The sequence below is a fragment of the Motacilla alba genome, chromosome 5 (genome assembly GCF_015832195.1).
Source record: "Motacilla alba alba isolate MOTALB_02 chromosome 5, Motacilla_alba_V1.0_pri, whole genome shotgun sequence".
Classification (NCBI taxonomy): Eukaryota; Metazoa; Chordata; class Aves; order Passeriformes; family Motacillidae; genus Motacilla; species Motacilla alba.
In genome coordinates, this window is record NC_052020.1 from 24,245,922 (window position 1) to 24,263,581 (window position 17,660).

Here is a 17,660-nt window from a genome sequence, read left to right on the forward strand (position 1 = left end):
TGGTTTTTATCCTCAAATTTTACTGTAATTAAAATACAGAGATGCAGAATATTCCCAGAAACACACTGCAAAACAAACCAAGCAAACAAATTCAGTAGGAAACCAATTACAGACAATGAAATGATAAAGAACAAAAGTGTTCTCTGGAGCCCAGCACTGTGCACAGGACCGCGTGGCCACAGTTTTGGGTTGCCAAAGGCCTCCTCAGCTCCTACAGAAGCAGAGCTGGGCCCTGGCTCTGCGGCTCTCTCTAACCATCTCCATATTCCCACTCACGCTGTTGTTTTTACAAGGATGACTTTGCAATGGAGACACGGAAATGACCCACCCACAGGGATAAGAGCCAACAAGGGAACCCAGAGAAAAAGAAGTGGGTTAAGATTTTCCACACACAAAACACAAGGGGACAGAGAGGGGTGGAAGACATGCACTTCTCTCCCAGCCAGGGGAGCTGCGGGGGCAATCACCCTCTGCCTTCCCAGACACTGTGAGTGTGGATGTTTAATGAAGGTCTCAGCAAAAGCTTTGGGGAGCTCTATCCACGGGCAAGACTGAAAGCTAAGGGAGGGATAAAAAAGTAAAGGATAATGAGACTAAGGTCAGGGAAAAGGGAGGAGAGGATGCACCTGTGGGTTTCCTTTCAGCCAGGACACGTTCATCAGGCACAGGGAACATCCAGGCAAGGTGGGAGACAGGGCTGTGAACACGGCCACATCCCACCTCCACCATGGGGGAGACCCAGCCCCATCATGAGGAGATCATGACAAAAAGCCTGGGGGAGATTTGGGAAGGGTGGGTGATAAGAAGGGAGCAGATCTGATGCTTCAACCATTCACTGATCTACCTAAATGGAAATTGCTAGCAATCATCATTACTATGGAAACAGGGCACGAGCCAGGCATGTACCACCACCACACACCATAACCCACATTGACCCACTCCCCTTTTTGTACTCTTCCCTAGGACAAACTCCATTGCACTCATCTTCTGATTCAAAGCCTGTCCTAAGAAACAAATTCTTTCCATGGTCGTTTTCTTGTTCCCTCGCTCCTCAACTCCTCTTGTCACACCACTCTCTCCTCATCTTCTGTGTATCAACTCCCTTTAGTCCTTCCCTCTACCCCGATGCCACCCCCTCCTATTTTGTACCAAGCTACCCCATCCAGTAGCCATGGGATTTATGCACAACAGAGTTTTTGCCCTTCGTACCATGAACGGGCAGTGAGAGAAGGGCTGCACTGGTGGCCCAGGTGGCTGGAGGAGGAAAGAGAGGGCATCTGACAAGAGCCAACAGCTTTCCCATCCAATCCAGATCCCACTGTCCAGCTTTCCCATCCAATCCAGATCCCACTGTCCTGCAACCGAAGCTGTCAGAAGACATCTTTACTTTTAGACTGGGAAGACTGATCCTGTTTTTCATCTGCTCTGGCACTGTAAATGCCCAGAAAAGCAGGCTGGGACTGGGTCACCATGGTGAACTGAGCAGGCCTAGCACAGACTTTCTTAAAGCCTTTGAGTCCTGCAGAGCTCTCTTATTCCTGAATGCCTGTTTAGCAGTGTGAGGCCTTGTTTTCAGAGTAGATTTCATCTTCTACCCCTGCCTGCTGATTTGATCTCTTGCTACTCATGGTCCCTGAGCTGTCCTTTAGCTGGGCTGTAAGAACAGAGATTTAGGCTGTGAGTTCTCCTCTCCAGCTCATCTCTCCTTCTCCAGGCCATCCTGCAAGGCAACGGCAGTTCTAGACAAATGATAGGCTTTACTCTATTTCCCGCAAGGATGCACAGAAGAGAAGAAATAAAAATATGGGAAACCCTCAGGGCCCCAGTGTCCTTCCTTACATCACTTTTATCCCATTTGCCATGCCTGCTGTGTACACACAGGGCCTGCAGACAACAGCTTGGGCAGGATGTACTGCCTCCCCCAGCAAGAGCCTGTGTGAGACTATTTAGCTAAAAGCACAATCAGCCTCCCACCACCCACTCAGGGCTGGCTGCTGAAGGTTCTTAGATTCTATCTTCTTCTGTCCAAGACCTAGGAGATACATTTAGGAAGAAGACTCTTCTGTCCCAATTGGCCAGAAGCTATCTTTCTCAGAGGGTTGGTGACAATGCAGCTAGTTACACACAAGCAGCTTTCAGCTTTGGGGCTAGAGCTCACTTCAGAGGCAGTCTGTGATCTGGAATAAGAGACGAGTTGTGCACAGGGAGAGCAGTGAGCAGAGATCCATGCAGTGCAAACTGTCCTCCAGCTTTGCAGGGCGTTTGAGACAAAGGGAGAACAGACAGGACTTCTTCTGGCCTTGACAACTGCCACGAGCATCCCAGCAAAGTACAGGCACACATCAAGGCCTGATCTTTCTGTGAAGCCACTGCCTTCAGAGACAAAACCGGCATGTCAGGGTCAACTTGGCCTCCACCTGAACAAAGGACACGAAGTGAGGAAATGCACACACCTACCAAATGCTGATTCCTCTTCAGAAACAAAAATGTAAGTTAAACTTTTCTCATGCTATCAAGAATAGCAAACTGTGGAGATCAGCAGCTTCTTACCACTGCAAACAGCAGGGGCTACCTAGCAAAGGGTATGGAGAGTGACTAACACCAGCATGATTATCAGGGGGACACAGCAACATACATCCCAAAATGTGGATTTAATAAAGGTCAGAAGGAAAACTGCATCACAAGCTCAAGAACATTCAGCAAAAATGGTAGCGGGGGTGTGTGGGTGTTGTACTTAAATATTCCCTGATGTCTAAGTCCTAAGCACAAGAGAGCAGTCAGGAAGTGCAACGACCTCCAAGGGGAAATGAAGATCAAGAAAGTTGGCTTCAACGTCCAAAAGATAGGGCTGAGAGAAAATAAACAGCACAGACAGGAGAAAGGGGATTTTTCACATTCCTTTGGTTTCAATAAACTATGCTCTTGGGCAACAGAGGGCAAAACATCCTCTAAAACATGATTTTTCTTTTGACTAGGACCCTATATAAAAACTATATGCTGAAAGTGCCAAAGATGACTGTGTGAACTGCTCTGTGGCAGTGGCACAGGTTTGTTTCCCTGGCTGAAGACATGCCTGTGGACTTACACGTACACACGCACGTTAAAACAGATGCATGTTTATAAAATACAGCACAAGCACTGCTTCACTTGCCTATGCATCCAACACTTACAGACCAAGGCAAATCACCTGCCAAAGCCAGGAGCAGCAGAGTTAATGGTGAAGCCTGGGGCTTTCCTCATCCCAAGAATTACAGGGGACCTTGGAGGGAGTGAGTGAGTGAGTGAGTGCACGTTTGTGTTTGTATGTGTGGGTACAATGCCACACGGCCCCTTGGGCGTCACGGGCCAGGGTGAGGATGGCTGTGACTCCCAGATGGATGCAGGTGTCTGGGTTTCTGCAGCACTACGACTACAGGTGGGCTATTTAGTGCAACATGGTCCTTTAGAGGAGCCGGGCTGGGGCCGCAGGAGCAGCGTGCAGAAGAGGAGTTGCTGGTGCTCTGTGCAGGCTAACTGCTGTCGGAGCACGCTCAGCCCCTTGGGAAGTGTTCTCCAACACAGTGCAGCCCACTCACACCCAGGCCCCCGCTCCCAGGGAGGGTGCTGAGTGGTGAGGAGAGCAAGACTCTCAGCTTCCCCTCCATTCCTGCAGCAGAATTTGGATGGCATTTGGGAACACACTTGATCCTGGTTACTAGTGACGTTTGTGGAGTGTGAGTGTGGCCGAGAGACAAAACACCCTTGTGACAGAGTGGGATACTGGAAGGACTTCAAGGGTCAAACAAAAGGCCTGGTCTCTCTGTGGAACATCACTGCCTGTACTGCAATATCAAAGAGGCCTAGCAAGTGCCACTGTCAGCTCCTTCCCCAAATGGGAACATACAGCAGCTTTTATATTCCTCCCTCTCACCGAGAAAATCTGTGCAGAAGTTGATGGTCTGGGATGTATCATGCTCTGGTGTGGCATCACCCCAGAGCTGCTCTGCTGAGCTTGAGGGTTGCCTCTCTGAAGGGTTCAATTCAGCCAGAGAGTGACGGGGAGCAGCTTGTGGGGATGGGCCCTGCAAAGAAAAGGTAAGAGGTGCAGGGCAGGAGGGAGGCTTCCCCCTCTTCACAGTATCTCTCCTTTGTGTCGATGGGACTTCTGCAGTTCTCTGCCAGGCACACCTCCCAAACACACCTTCCAGTGGGAAGGGGTGTTTCAGAGGCTGTCTTCCCAGCTGAAGTTGAATTTGACTACACAACCCACACTTCAAGCTAGGCATAGTTCCCCCCATCCCCTGTTACTACCTTCCCCTCCAGGCAGATGGAGCCTGATGCCTTCTCCCATCCCTCCATGCTTACAAGAACAAGAAGGGAAAAAGGAAACTACAAGACAGAGACAACCGCGCCGTTAAAGTCCTCAGAGTAAAGATGGTTCCCAGTAGGTGACGGGAGTGAAAGGCATTGACAGTGGCTCTGTGAGCTCTGAGCTAGGCAGGCGGTGCTGAGCAGGCTGCAGCCAGAGTCTGCTTGGGTGCTCGACCCTCCCTGAAGCGGCTGGTTCCAACTCAAAGAGGTGCTGGGTAGGGGGACAGAATGGGCAGGTTGATCTTTTGGAAGGGAGCCGTGACAGGGATTAGTCAGCCTTGTCCTTCTTCTTTGCCGTGAAAGGGACTTTGCTGGCGACCGCGCTGCCCACAGCTCCGACGCCGCCGGTCACTGCTGAGACGCTGCCCTTCACCAGTCCAACGCCAGCAGCGGGGACACTGGTCACAGCTGTTTTGGTGAGCTCCAGACTCTTGCTGCCCACCCAGGCAACTCCTCCCAGTGTGGCCCCCACAGCTCCCCGGGTGATACTGAATAGGCCACCTGTCACTCTCCAGATGACTCCTGCCTGCTGCTGTGGGTGGTCCTTGCTGGCATCTGTGGGGAGAGAGAGAAAGGGAATGTCAGAAGTGGTCATGCTGGAGACCTCCCTGGGCACCCCTTCCAGCCGAGGATGGTTGTCCTGGCACATGGCACATGCTTTCATGTGCATAACCCATTGCCTTGCAGCCCTAGACCTCTTGGTGCCTGAAGGAGAAACCAAGGCAATCCCAGGCCTACGGCATAGCAGGAAAGGACTTTGAGAGGGTACGAGTGGGAACAGAATTGCCTGTGCGACAGAGAAGGAAAAAAGGCAGGTCAGTTACAGCCCCAAACTTGCAAGCCTTTGTGCTGCACTGCAAAGCAAATCCCACTTTACAAGAGATATAATTCCCCTCCCATGCGTGTTGGCTAATGCCAGTAAATCACAAAGACTAATGCCAGCACAGGAGGCATGAACTACAGACAGCAACAGTTGATGTTTGTGTGGCCCGCAGGTCCTCAGAAGCATCTGTTTGGAAGCAGGCCTGGGCTCGTGTCAGATGTGGAACTGAGGCACAGCACAGACTTATCTGCGAGAGCTGTAATTGAGTGAGCAGAGATAGCAAACTGCAGCAAAGATACAGTGACAGAAACGTCACCTCGGGTTGTACAAGCCCTCCAGAGATCCCAGCTATGTATTTAATAGTGTTAAGACAGTGCTTAAGTTACTACACTGTGTCACTGCTGGTTTACCTGTGCCAGCTGGATCAAGGCCAGCATGATAGACCCACCCAAGCTGCCATCACACCTGCCCACAACACTGCAGATATAATGTTCACAGCTCAACCACTTCTTGGGAAAGGGTTGACTCTAAACTGCTTCTCACAGGATTCAAACCTGACAACTCTCCTGCTGGCCTGCACACAACCCTCTCCCTCTGCATCAGCTAACAAAGTGGTGTGCAGGCAGCAAAGCAAGAGCAGCTCTTTTCATGGGCCAAGGTATTTTGGATACTCTGACTTCTGATTCACTGCCAGTTCTGTCCTTGAGATGAGTTACTAATAATTGAAAAACACAGTAAAGCAATCCCGGCAGGAAAAAAAGGAGTGCCTTCACCCTGAAGTCCATGGGGAGCTGGTGTGGAAGGTTTGCAGGTCCAACTATGAAAATTAATTTTCTGCTTTTATTATTCCACTGTAGCTTGTGCTGTGTTCAAATACAAGTGACAACACCCACAAAAGTAGAGGTGGTGGGCAGGTGATATCAAATCCATTGAAGTTTCCATTCTGGGAGGTTGATTCAGTTCAGAAAGTGGCCAGTCCACCCTACTTGTTAATCTTCCTAATTCTCCAGCATGAAATATATGCCTCTGACCTCACAGTGAAAGAAAATAGCTTCAGCTGGGGTAATGAATATTGTATTTCCGGCTCTGTTACAAAGACAGCAAAGTGGTGAGCATTTGTGCTTCTGCAACTGCAGACGGTGCTAAGTGGGAATAATTTTTAGACGGACAAGAAGTTGTGTCAGAGGAGCAGAAAACCTAAATGTTTATAGGCCGTGTTATCCCCCTCACGATGAATCACAAAGTGAGCATCAGCAAAAGAATGCAGACAAAAAAGGTAAAAAAAAAAAAAGGCAGAACATGAGTTAGGTCTGTAAAAAGCTAAATAGCAGTTACTTGAGAATGATGCTGGCACATATTTGGTTATTCAAAAGTTTTGTTAGATCTTTTCCTGAAGGATGGAAGCTCCCATGGCTTTATTCATTGGAGCATCTTGTTAGGTGGAGAGGAGACAGAAGGATATTGCCGGCTGTTCAATCACTGCAGTTTTGTTGTATTTGCATAAAGTAAAGCAATATCAGACTCCATTTTTTTGTGAAAGCATCCAGATCCTGCTTATCACAGCCCAGCAGAAGGTGCTGAAATATTCCCCATTAGCCTAAGAGGAACCCAAATACAACACCAAGGGTCTCCATATCAGAAAAATGTGGGAGTAGCAACATTGGGGCCCTGCTGCGATTAGCATGGCAGTGGTGCCATGCCTTTTCAAGCCCCAGTGTTCCTGGAGCTGTAGGCTCTTTGACTCTCTCAATCTTAACCCTAAACCAGAATCAGGCGGTGTGATGATCCTTCCCTAGATATTTTTGTCCTGCATTCTTCTAAAATTCTGCAGAGTTTGGAGTTTTCTTGGATTCATACATTCCCCATAGCTTCTCCCAGTCTGAACAAAGGTCTCCCTTGAGCAGGGAGTCTGATGTTCACTGGCTCTGATGACTTGGAATGAGCCTTAAATTGCACATCTATCTGATAACGTGGACTGAAATATGGAGCTGGAGAAGGGCCAGTACAGAGTTTCCAGTGTACAGTTCTACCCAGTATACAACTTATTCCTTACCTATTCCTCAACAGTTTCTCAAGAGGTTTTCTTTTTCTCCTGTCCCTCAATATTCCTGAGACTCATTGGCTCCATGTCCAGTTTAGCTGCTAGTCCTCAACTGCTCCACAGTGCTTATCCAGTACAGCCATTTCTGCAGTCCAAGGGCAGGAAGAACTAAGGGGTCCAGAAATCCATGCAACTGTAAAGCAGGACTAGGTAAAAGCCAGAGTGGTCCTCCAAACAACCACTATTCTTCAAGCATGGCAGGTCTGTATTCCTGCTCCCCATGTGAGGAAACGGATCCTTTGTGTCCCAGAGGACTGCAATGCAGAAGCTTTGGGCATTAAACACCTACTGGCATGCTCAGCTGCAGAACCAAGACCTATATCAATGTAGCAATAATCTTTCTGGCTCTCCCCCAGTAAAACTGCATCTTAGGCTACCTGGAACTTATCTGTAGGGAGATTTATGCCTCTGGAGCTGCCCAGCTATCTGAACTACACTAGTGTAAGAATCTCTTACATGGAATGTGAATGCCTGCAAGTGGACAGCCTACGGACCAGAGAGAAGGTGGCAACTGCAGATGAGACTGAGGGAGGATGTTACTCTGCCAGCAGAGAGCAGAACATACTGGACAATGTGTCAGGAGACACTAACGAAGACAAGGCAAGGACAAAGGTTCTTTCTGCTAAAGCTTGGCAGAGACAATAAAGCTACAGCTCACTGGAGCACCAGTGCTTGCACACTGCCTGCACCTGGTCTGCAGCCACTCTCACAGTCCTTAAAACTCCTCAGGCAGAAGGGATGGAAGATCTGGCCCTGGGAGGGTGGGAGGCTGTTGCAGAAGCACTCTAACAGCTCCAACACAAAGCAGATGTGCCACACCAAAAAAACCCCAAACGTATCAACCAAATGTACAAGAAACTAAACCAAAACCCAAAGATGCTCAGGTTTGAATAGATTTGAACAGCAAAAGATAAATCCCTGGTGACCCCAACCACACAGGACCACATCTTAACCTGGTGGCAAGCTGAAATGGGTCAAATTTGTTCTATATTCCAGATGATGCTTTGAAAGCTTTCAAGCTATCCCTGGTTAGTTTGTTTTCAGGATTGCAATAAACCCCACAGTAAGCTGTCATGTAAGATAAGCATCAGATTTACAGTGCAAATTAGTCTCTCAGACAATGGAGCGAGCTAAGCATTTTGTTGGCACAGAGGAGTCCAGATTAAGAGCAAGACAGACAGCAGAGATGAAATACACAAAATAATCAGAGAGACAGACACACCGCCTAAGCAGGGAAACAGTTCTGTTCCCTGGAGCAGCCCATGCTGCTCATGAAAGCTCTTCATAATCTGCAGAGCCCTTTTTCCTCCCCATCAATGACCTGGCCTTTTCAAGGGTCCCTTCAGCTTCACTTCACCCACCCCATGGCAGCTTAGAACAGAAGAAGTAAGAGAAAAGAGTTGATTAAAAGGCTCTCCTGTATCAATGCCTGCATTCTGGGCTGGGGCTGGCACCCCACACAACAGAGGAGTCTCCCCACACTCTCCTCCTTGGCCACCGCCACCTGCACTCCCCACTGGCTTCTCTTGCAGAGCAGGGCTCCTGCCCACCAGGGCAGTTCTTCTCACCTGATCCTAACAGCATCTCTGGATCGGGCAGAAGTGAGATTGTTAATAACAGATACAACTTTCTGTGTTGCCATGACACTTTTCAGGGTTTTGTACTGCAGTCATTTGGAGAGACAAAATGCGAGCTGGTGTTGGTGCCCAGTACAAATTGCACAGGCACTACCCTTGCCCTCAGCCCCTGCCAGCAGGTGATTTGACAGGCAGAGTGAACTCTTTACTTTAAGAAGGACTTGTGCAAGTTGCTCTTTCCTACTACCTTATAAAAACAGCCCCAAGCCAGGAAAGCAGAGTCAGAGAGCAGCAATAGTTTTGCATCTTTCCATTCCTACTGGGCCCCAGACAAAAAAGCCAGGCTGCTCAGAGGCCTACTAAAAACAGGCAATGTCATCAGTCTATCCCTCAGCAGATGTGAGAGGAAGGGGTGAGGTCACTAGTTCAAACCTGAATTACTCCTCTGACAGCTATTAAGTGGCCACTGGTTGATTTAGGCAGGTTCCCTCACCTAGAAAAATGTTTGGTCTGGAGGAACAAGCAGGGGGTGAGGGTCAACTACTCACACAGTTTAGTTCCATCTTTTCCCAGCTCTTTTTTAAGCAACACTGAGGAAGTCATTCTGACCTTTACTGCCTCTGCCCCACTGTGACTGAAAATGTGTGATTTTCTGAAAGCCCTGGTTGTTGAGTCACAAACAAGCATATATGGGAGAGAACTTTCCAGTCCTGATGTTTCTTGGAGAAAAAACTGAAAGTTTGATTCAAGTGCACTCTTAATGCTCTGAGAACTCCAAGTGGATTATTTTTTTTAACCTTGTGACTTTTTCAAGCCTACCTCAATTTGAAATGAATGGGGCTGGCACTGATGTTTCTCTTCCCTTTCTGTAAAGCAAAACTGAAGTTAATGATCCCTATTTCCTTGTATTGCTGTGCTGTCATGAAGGTTAATTAGGTACAGTTGGTGCAGTGCTTTAAACAAGGAAATTGTACTTGTATCATCACGACTGGCACTGATATGATTCCTGGTCCCATTCTCAGTGAAGACACCAATGACAACTTCCAGTTTATCTCCGGACAGGTTTCCGATTTCCAGACAAATCACAAAGATTAAAAGAAAACTTGCCCCACCCCCATGCACACCAGCCTGCTATTGTGGGGCTACACAAGTTTGTCCTGCAGCCGAGACCTTCGTTTTGGGTGATGCGCTCCTCAGCTGGCACAAGCAGCTGAAGCAGGCAGAGACCACTCTGACTGCTGGGCACAAATGAAATCTCACTGTCCATCACCCAGCAGGACCCTTCTCCAGAGAATGACCTACACTGCCTTCTTCCAAGCCCTGTCTGCTGCTGGAGAAAGCTTAGCTGAACCTTGCAGGTCACATCTGTAACAGGCATTTATGTCTGGGAGGAAGGAACTGCTGTTCGTATCCTTTTTGTCATTTTTGGATCAGAGATCTAGATCCTGCAGTGTCACAGGCAAAATGTTAAAGGGAGCGCTACAAAGTGTTTGTTCTTCAAACGCTCGTGCTTCTCTCCTGCCACCAGCCCCATGCCGCAGCTGTTGGAAAAGGCTTTGCAGGCTCAGCAGCTGGGCTCTACCCAGCCCTGCTCTGCCCAGGCACCAAATGCTACAAACCTCGATGGCTGCCACCAGCAAAAAGCCTAGAAATGCCACATGGAGTTTAGCCCTGGAGTTTTAAACTTTAACTCTGCAATCAGCAAAACGTACTCGTCTCTCTGCAACAGGACTATTCAGGAAGCTGCTGCACACAGCAAAATGGGGCAGCTGTCTCCGCAGCCCAGCTCACCCCAGGGCTCTTCACTGGCACAATGAGCTTTAATTGTTCCTTGCACATGCCCCAGGAGCAGTATTAACTGCTGAAGCATCTACCTTGAAGCACTGAGAGACAGGGTTCAGGAGGGTAAATGAACAGTGATATGGAGTGGCTTGTTTTCCTCAGCTGAGCCCTGGGGGAGAAGCAGCCAAAGCTCTGACTCTGGAAGTGTGAGGCTCAGCTGGTTGGGAGCTTCCTGACTCTCTTTGTTGGGAAGCTTCGTGTCACCAAAACAGAAACTCTTTGTAAAAACACGACAATATTCTTCAAACTTTCACTGAAGAAAGAATTTAGGGAGATTGGCCTCAGAGCAGGTAATAACCCAGTGGTCAAGGGATTTGACCAGGCTTGAGTCAGCGCAAGGACACTGCTAGCCACAACACACAAACCCACACACTAAATGGCTCAAGTGCAGCTATATTATAAGAGATACTAACTGGAGGAGAAGCATAAACTTATCCTCTCACTTCCTAAGTGCTTTCAAATACCAGAGCCAGGATCTCCTCTGATATGGGTTTCTGTTTCTTGAAAAATAGTTGTTCCTTTGCTTTGCCATTCCTTTGCAGGAGGTGACTGGGTTTTTGATCCAGAAATATCTCTTTTTTGTAGGTATACCATTTTGCCAGGAACAGCCAGAGTCTCCTTCAACCAGGATTTCCTGGGACCCTTTGATTCTTACAAGACTTCAGCTACTCTGGTGCATAGAGATGGTCTCTAATGAAGCTGAAGACAGGATGTCCAGAGGTAATGGTCCATGTGCTCCAGAAAAACACAAGTGAGGTGCTGGACAGGTAGTATCATTTACTAGAAAGGATGTGGATGAGGCAGGAGCCTGGAGACCCAGCTCAGTTCTCAGCATTACTGCTGACAGCTATGTCTCCTCTGCTTCCTCTCCACGTTCCTGGCTTGTTTCAGCCATGGATGGTGTGACTGCCCAGACAACATGCTGGGGATCCCGCATGACCTGCAGTGGAGTGGGCTGCCAGGCAGGAGTTAATCCCAGCTCTTCGAAGCCCAGCAAGCTGGGAAAGGAAGAAGTCCACCCTTTGCAGAGGGGATACTAATGAACACTAACTGGTTGGCCTGGTAGAACTCCTTAGAAACAATCTCCCAGCTCCCACTGACTTAGCCTCTCATTTCAGAGAGAAACAAATGCACACCAGGACAAAGTTCTCTGAAGCTTGCCGTCCTTCTGATGCAGCTCCCAAGGGCTTAAGGATGAGGAATTACCCTTTCTATAGGCAGCTACTTTAAGACTCTTGTATCATTTGATGTAAATATCATCTCTTACTATGGTGTATGATTGTAAGAAAGATGAGCCCACAGGAGAGAACAAGAGCAAAACTGCGAGTGGTGTTGGCCCTTCAAGAAGAAAGAAATCTGGACATTTCCCCCTCTATCTCCATTGCAATGTCTCTCTCCATGTGGAAAAGATACAGAAATAGGCTTTTGCTTTTGCTGCTGGCCAGACAGGTCACTAAAGAGCCTATAGGATGTCTCAAGGCTGCTGACAGAGTGGAAAGATGATCTTGAAAGGCAAGAGATTCCAGCTTGCCGCAAAGAACTGTGCACGGTGACTGCTTCCTGCCTACCCTCACCACCCTCTGGGCTCTGGGCTAGAAAATGCACTGGTGCATTATGGCAAGTATGAACAGCAAGGGACAGCTATCAGCTGGGCTCTACCTTTCCTGTACTTGTGTTAAAAGTGGCCAGCAGACTTGACTTGTTTGAACTTTGTGTTCCTGCCTGTCTTCAATTTCCACTTTTTGCTCCACCCACAAGCACTTGGAGCAGTTAAGCGGCTTGTTTAAAAGCTTGGCAAGAAGGAGCACATAAAGCTTCACCAATGGCTCCTTTTCCTTTTGGAGTCTCATCACTGCTACACTGAGATTTTGGATCACAAGGACAGGAATCACCTCTTGCCATGCATATGCACCCTTGAGCCCACCCAGGGATCTGTGGGTGGAACAGGAGTAATCCAGCAGACTCAACGATTTTCAGTGGCCTTGAGCTTTAAAGGTTTGAGAAGGAGAGCTTTCCAACAGAAAACTTTATTCCCTACAAATAGCACTTCCTAGCATTTGTGCCCAGGATGAAGAGACCATCTTTTTAAGCTTGCTCTTTGACCCATGCTAGCTCAGCTCTTGTCAGGGCATATCACCTCCTCTGTCAATTCTGTAGCAACGGTTGCACATTCTTCACTGAGCTGCTTTCAGCTGCTTGTGATAGTACCTGGCACAGAAAGACCACAAATGAATCAGAGGATCTTGTTAAACAGTCTTGTTAATTCAGCTCTGATAAAGACACAGGAGGAAAAAAAAATCAATATTTGTAAAGTGAAAAAGGACAAAATCCATAGAGAAATAAAGGTAATTTTCACGGTGCTATGAGGCCCTTACAAACAATGGAGAGCAAATAACATAATCCAAGCTTATGTAAGAAATAACTTTTCTTCCATGCTCCAGTGCTACCCAGTGGATTTTAAACAAAGGCAGACTCCATTGAGCCTCCTCTGTCCAGTGAGGCTGAAAGTCCTTCCCACGACAGTATTGCTAACTCACAATTTATCAAAAAAAGCACATGAAGTTAGGTCCCAGCAGCAGTTTGGGGAGAAGCATAGGAGTGAGACTAACTAACAGGAAGGTGCTCTAGACTGCCAAGATCAGACATCAAAAGTCCCCTCTTTTTGTCCACAAACTGCCATGAATATTTTGTGTACTGTACCATTATATTATCAAAGGTTTAATCTCTTAATCTCAGGAAACACATGATTGTAACTTGAGCATTTTACAGCTGAGATATCCAAGAATTTGTCCAAAAATATTCCTAGTAAAGTTGGGAACATATCCTGCCTTGGTAGTAAGGAAGGATCTAGGTCCACATATTTCCTCTTTCCATCCCTGGAGCAGTTGAGCAATGGATGCTGATGCTTTTCAGCGGGATGGCTGGCATGGCACTAGTGAAATAATCAGAAATTCTGCATTTATTCTGATTATGTGTTCCCTACTCCTCTCCAAGGCACACTGAAGAACTGAAGAAAAAAAATGAATGGCAGCTCAAAAAGCAAAGGCACAAATTTTAAGTGACCTTTGACTCAAAGAAATGACCCATTCATCCCAGAGGCTATCCAGAGGTCTTTCTGTCTATCCAAAGGATAACAAGGCAGTTAAGCTAAAAGCTGCATTCTACAGAAGCAGCTGAGTGGGGTATTTACTGGGGAGGCACAGTTATGCTTGTCTGCTCATGCTCCAGTATGCCAGGAACAGGCAGGATAGGCGGCCTTTATTATTCTGCTAGAGGAAGGTATTTGATGGCCTAGCCTCAAAAATTCAGTTTCACATCTCAGCTGACAAGGGGAGAGCACTGCAGTCATGAGTGGGCAGGTATGCTGCCTCTGGAAGCAAACAAGCAGAGCATCCCTCCCCCACAGCCAGGCTGAACAGAGAAGGACAAGACTCATCTGTGTCTCAGACTATTAGATCTATTCTAGTGCAAAAATCATCCCCCAGCTCTGCACCCAAACCTCTCAGTGTCCCCTCACCCTGTCACTTCAGAGAGAGCCAGCTGGTCCTACCTGTTGTTTCCTCAGTGAGCCCATCACCTGGAAATCTCAGCCTAGAATGCATAAATTAGAGGTAGCACTAACACTGCCCAAAGAGACATCAAACCTCGCCTCTGCACTGCACAGACAAAGAGCTGCTGCTTAGGAACAGGAACCTGCCAGTGTGAAAGTTTCCTTTGCTTCCCTCCATATTCATGTCCTTTCTCCTTGCAGGGCAGATTTCAATACAGCACAGCAGGGATGCTATGCACACTTGGCTTTTGGGTGGATACCGAAGGGCTCTCCCTGGTGCTGCAGGTAAATTGGACTCCTTTGATATTGTGGCAGGAATGCTATGGAGTCAGGGTCCAGTTTGCTCGCAGAAATGCTAGAATATCTAGGCTTCCCTTTAAGATTAGTGCTTCATATAGTTGGAGGAATATCTGGAATAAGAGAGACTCCTGCTTGCTGCCACAAATCAGTCCCTACACTCTCAGTCTCTCATGGGAGGGCATGATAAGCAGGCTGTGCTTTATCTGAAAGGGAGGAGCCCCTATTGCTTCTTGGCTTTCTCCTGAGCCAATCTTGACTCTAGCTTGGGATATCCTCTGTCACTGCCGGGAGAAGACCAGTTGACCACAAAGTAGTAAAATCACAGTGTGTGAAGTGAGAGAGCCCAATTCCCTCTCTATTCCAGTTTTAGTTCTCCTGAAGAGTTTCCCAGTGCATCTCTGTTGCACTGGGAGGGGGAATATCAAACAGTCTTGTATCCATTTCAGCAAGACTTTCCCTAACTCAAAGATGTCCCTTCAGTCTGGTGAAGCCAGTTCCAAGAAGGGATTTAATGTATGATCAGTTTCAAAAATGTTACTAATACTTCTGCTCTCATTTGCATTAACAATTGCTGAAAATCTTCCCATATGCCTGGCTGGGATAGTGATGTGCTGCACAAGGCTGAAAGGCCGGAGAATCCAAGACCCCTCTGGATCACTACCCTTCTGTGGTATCTACCTGTTGTGAAGCAAAGCCAAGCAAAGCCAATGTGGCTGTCAGAACAGGGTTCTGTGAAAAAAAATCAGCAGCAAACCTACAGCAGCCTTTCAGGCCTTCAAGTTAAGACATTTACTGTCTTGATTCTGTGATGCAGCCCGGCCTGGCAATGCTGTCATGCTTCTACTATTGGGAAATTAAGAGCAACATTACCCTCCTCTACTGTTTCCCCTAAATTTTCTTCTGCAGTTCTGTACACAGAGGGGAGCAACAGGGCAGAACAATTGATTCCTTTAAAAATGAGGGAGCATCCAAGGATGCTTTCAAGTACCACACTGCAGAGCTGCAGGATCTATGTGTCAGGCTCTTCCCAGATCTCACATAAGGATTTCCAGCTCAGCTTGTGGTCCCCATGCATGCACATGCTACCCTCCTTCTTGACAGAATAAAACTTTTGAAACTCCATATCCCACCATGCCACACTCCAGCTTGGCTAGTGCAATCATTACAGAAACTCGTTTGCACCTTTATTTTTTCTTCCCTTTGTTTCCAACCAGATGCATACAGGGAGCGACTGGAGTGACATGAATCTAATCAGAGGCTGATGCCACATCAGAAATCCCATCAAGCTATCTTCCAGTCCCAACAAGCTTTCCCCTGAAACAAACCATCTTGTCATGGCTTGGAGACCCCAGTGTATATTGTATTCCCAGCAGGGTCTCTTAATGGGCTCAGTAGTCAGAAACTGAGTTTTATTTTACAAACTACAGACAAAAAACTTTGCTATTTAAATACCTTCCTAGTTCTTATTGGTGTTTTTCTGGATCTTTTCCCTACCAAAATCAACTCTGTATTGAGGGATTCCAAGCAGAAGAATCTTAATTTTCCAAGAACACAGAGTCTAAATGGCCTAGGAGCTCCTGCACTTAGCATTTCATGCCTGCTGTGCACAAGCAGGGCTCAGCAGGTGTTGGCTGGAGGGAGTCAGGCAACCTCTGCAAATCCCCTGCTCTCCTGTCAGGAATACAAGTGGAAATCACCTCCTGACCTTCACCCGAATGATGCCACTGGCAAGAAGAAGGAAGTGCTGGAGGGGCTGAAAGCCTCTGGCCCCACTGAGCAGCTGGGAGGGGCAGCAGGGTGGGCAAGCCTACCAGTGCAGAGAACCAGCCAATCCTGCCTGGTGCTCTGGAGGAAGAGGGGCACTGCACTCCCCTTGCACCTCCGGCACCAGAGGAGGCAAATTTGGTCCCTCTCTGTGTGTCAAGCAGGCAACCCAGAGACTCTGGCACAAGAGGAAAATGCAGCCACTGCTCAAGCTGTTGACCAGGAGACACTGACAGAGACCCCAGCACAAGAGGAAAATTCCACTGCTCCTCAATTTATCGAGCAGGAGTCACAGACCGAGGCCAGGTGCTGCAGTGAAGCCCTTCTGCATGTGGTCTCTGAGGAGAGGGCTGGGAAGGGCACTGGCCCACAGAGTGGCCACTGGGTGACACATCTCACAGGACCTCTGGCACATCTGGAAGAGGCAGAGAGCCCAGAAGAGCTCCCTAGGCCCAAATCAAACATTCCACCACATTCTGGATGGTGTTAGCACGGATGAGGTGCCACTGTTCTTCAGCTCAGGCTGCAGCAGGGGTCTCCACATTCTCCCCATGAGGTAAAAGGCACCCAAGAGCAGGCCAAGAGGGACCTTCAACTTGGAAAATCCAGTTGCCACCACCAAAATTAGGCCGCAAAACATACTACTCCTAAATGCTAAGTCCTATTTCTGAAATGGACTAAAAGACACACAGCCTCCAACAGCCAACTTCCAGACTGATGTTTAAGAAGTTTTATCAAGCCTCCTGAGGCTCCATTCAAGCATCTTTCCAGCTTGGGGCCATCCTGTGCATGCATAGCTGCATTCTGCCAAGCACTAAAGGCCTCTCTTCCCCTACAGCAACAACTTGGCTGCCCGTTCCCTAGCTGGCTGATGGCAGTACCTGGATGCCATCCAAAGGCAGCAAGTTTCTTGCAGCTGAATATGTTTAGTCCCTCTCCTAGGGCATGCTCTCCATTACACAGCTATTGTTTATGACCCCAATTATCTCCCAGAAACTGGTCCTTGCCTGCAGTTAATAACCAAGGCTAAATGATCAAGTGTTAGGGCTCAGGCAAACTGGTTGTTAACTTCTCTGTCAACCAAGTTCAGAGTCTTTTACTGCTATTAGAAACTCAGATTAATGATGCATAACAGAAATGAACTCTCCAGTGACACAGCTAGGTGAGGTTAGGAGAGGGGGGGAAAGAATCACTCCTTTTACCTGGAGGTATCAGCTGAGCAAGGAGGAGATGAGCCACCCTTTAACTCTCTTCTTATCCGCCCTGATGTCTGGGAGACAAATATCAAAGACTAGCTTATTTTGCAGAGTACTTTTAACTTAGGATCTGGATCATGTGGGCGGATCTGGAAGT

At 47.8% G+C, this 17,660-nt stretch overlaps 1 protein-coding gene across 1 annotated transcript in view; it reads right to left on the reverse strand.

The window, feature by feature from the left end:
• The window catches only part of LOC119702177 (transmembrane protein 263-like), a 201,585-nt gene continuing 183,925 nt past the window's right edge, over positions 1–17,660 (reverse strand). The window contains exon 3 of the mRNA XM_038139714.1: positions 1–4,905. Within this exon, the coding sequence (XP_037995642.1) occupies positions 4,619–4,905 (287 nt within the window). The 3' untranslated portion in view covers positions 1–4,618. The remainder of the gene's footprint in view (positions 4,906–17,660) is intronic.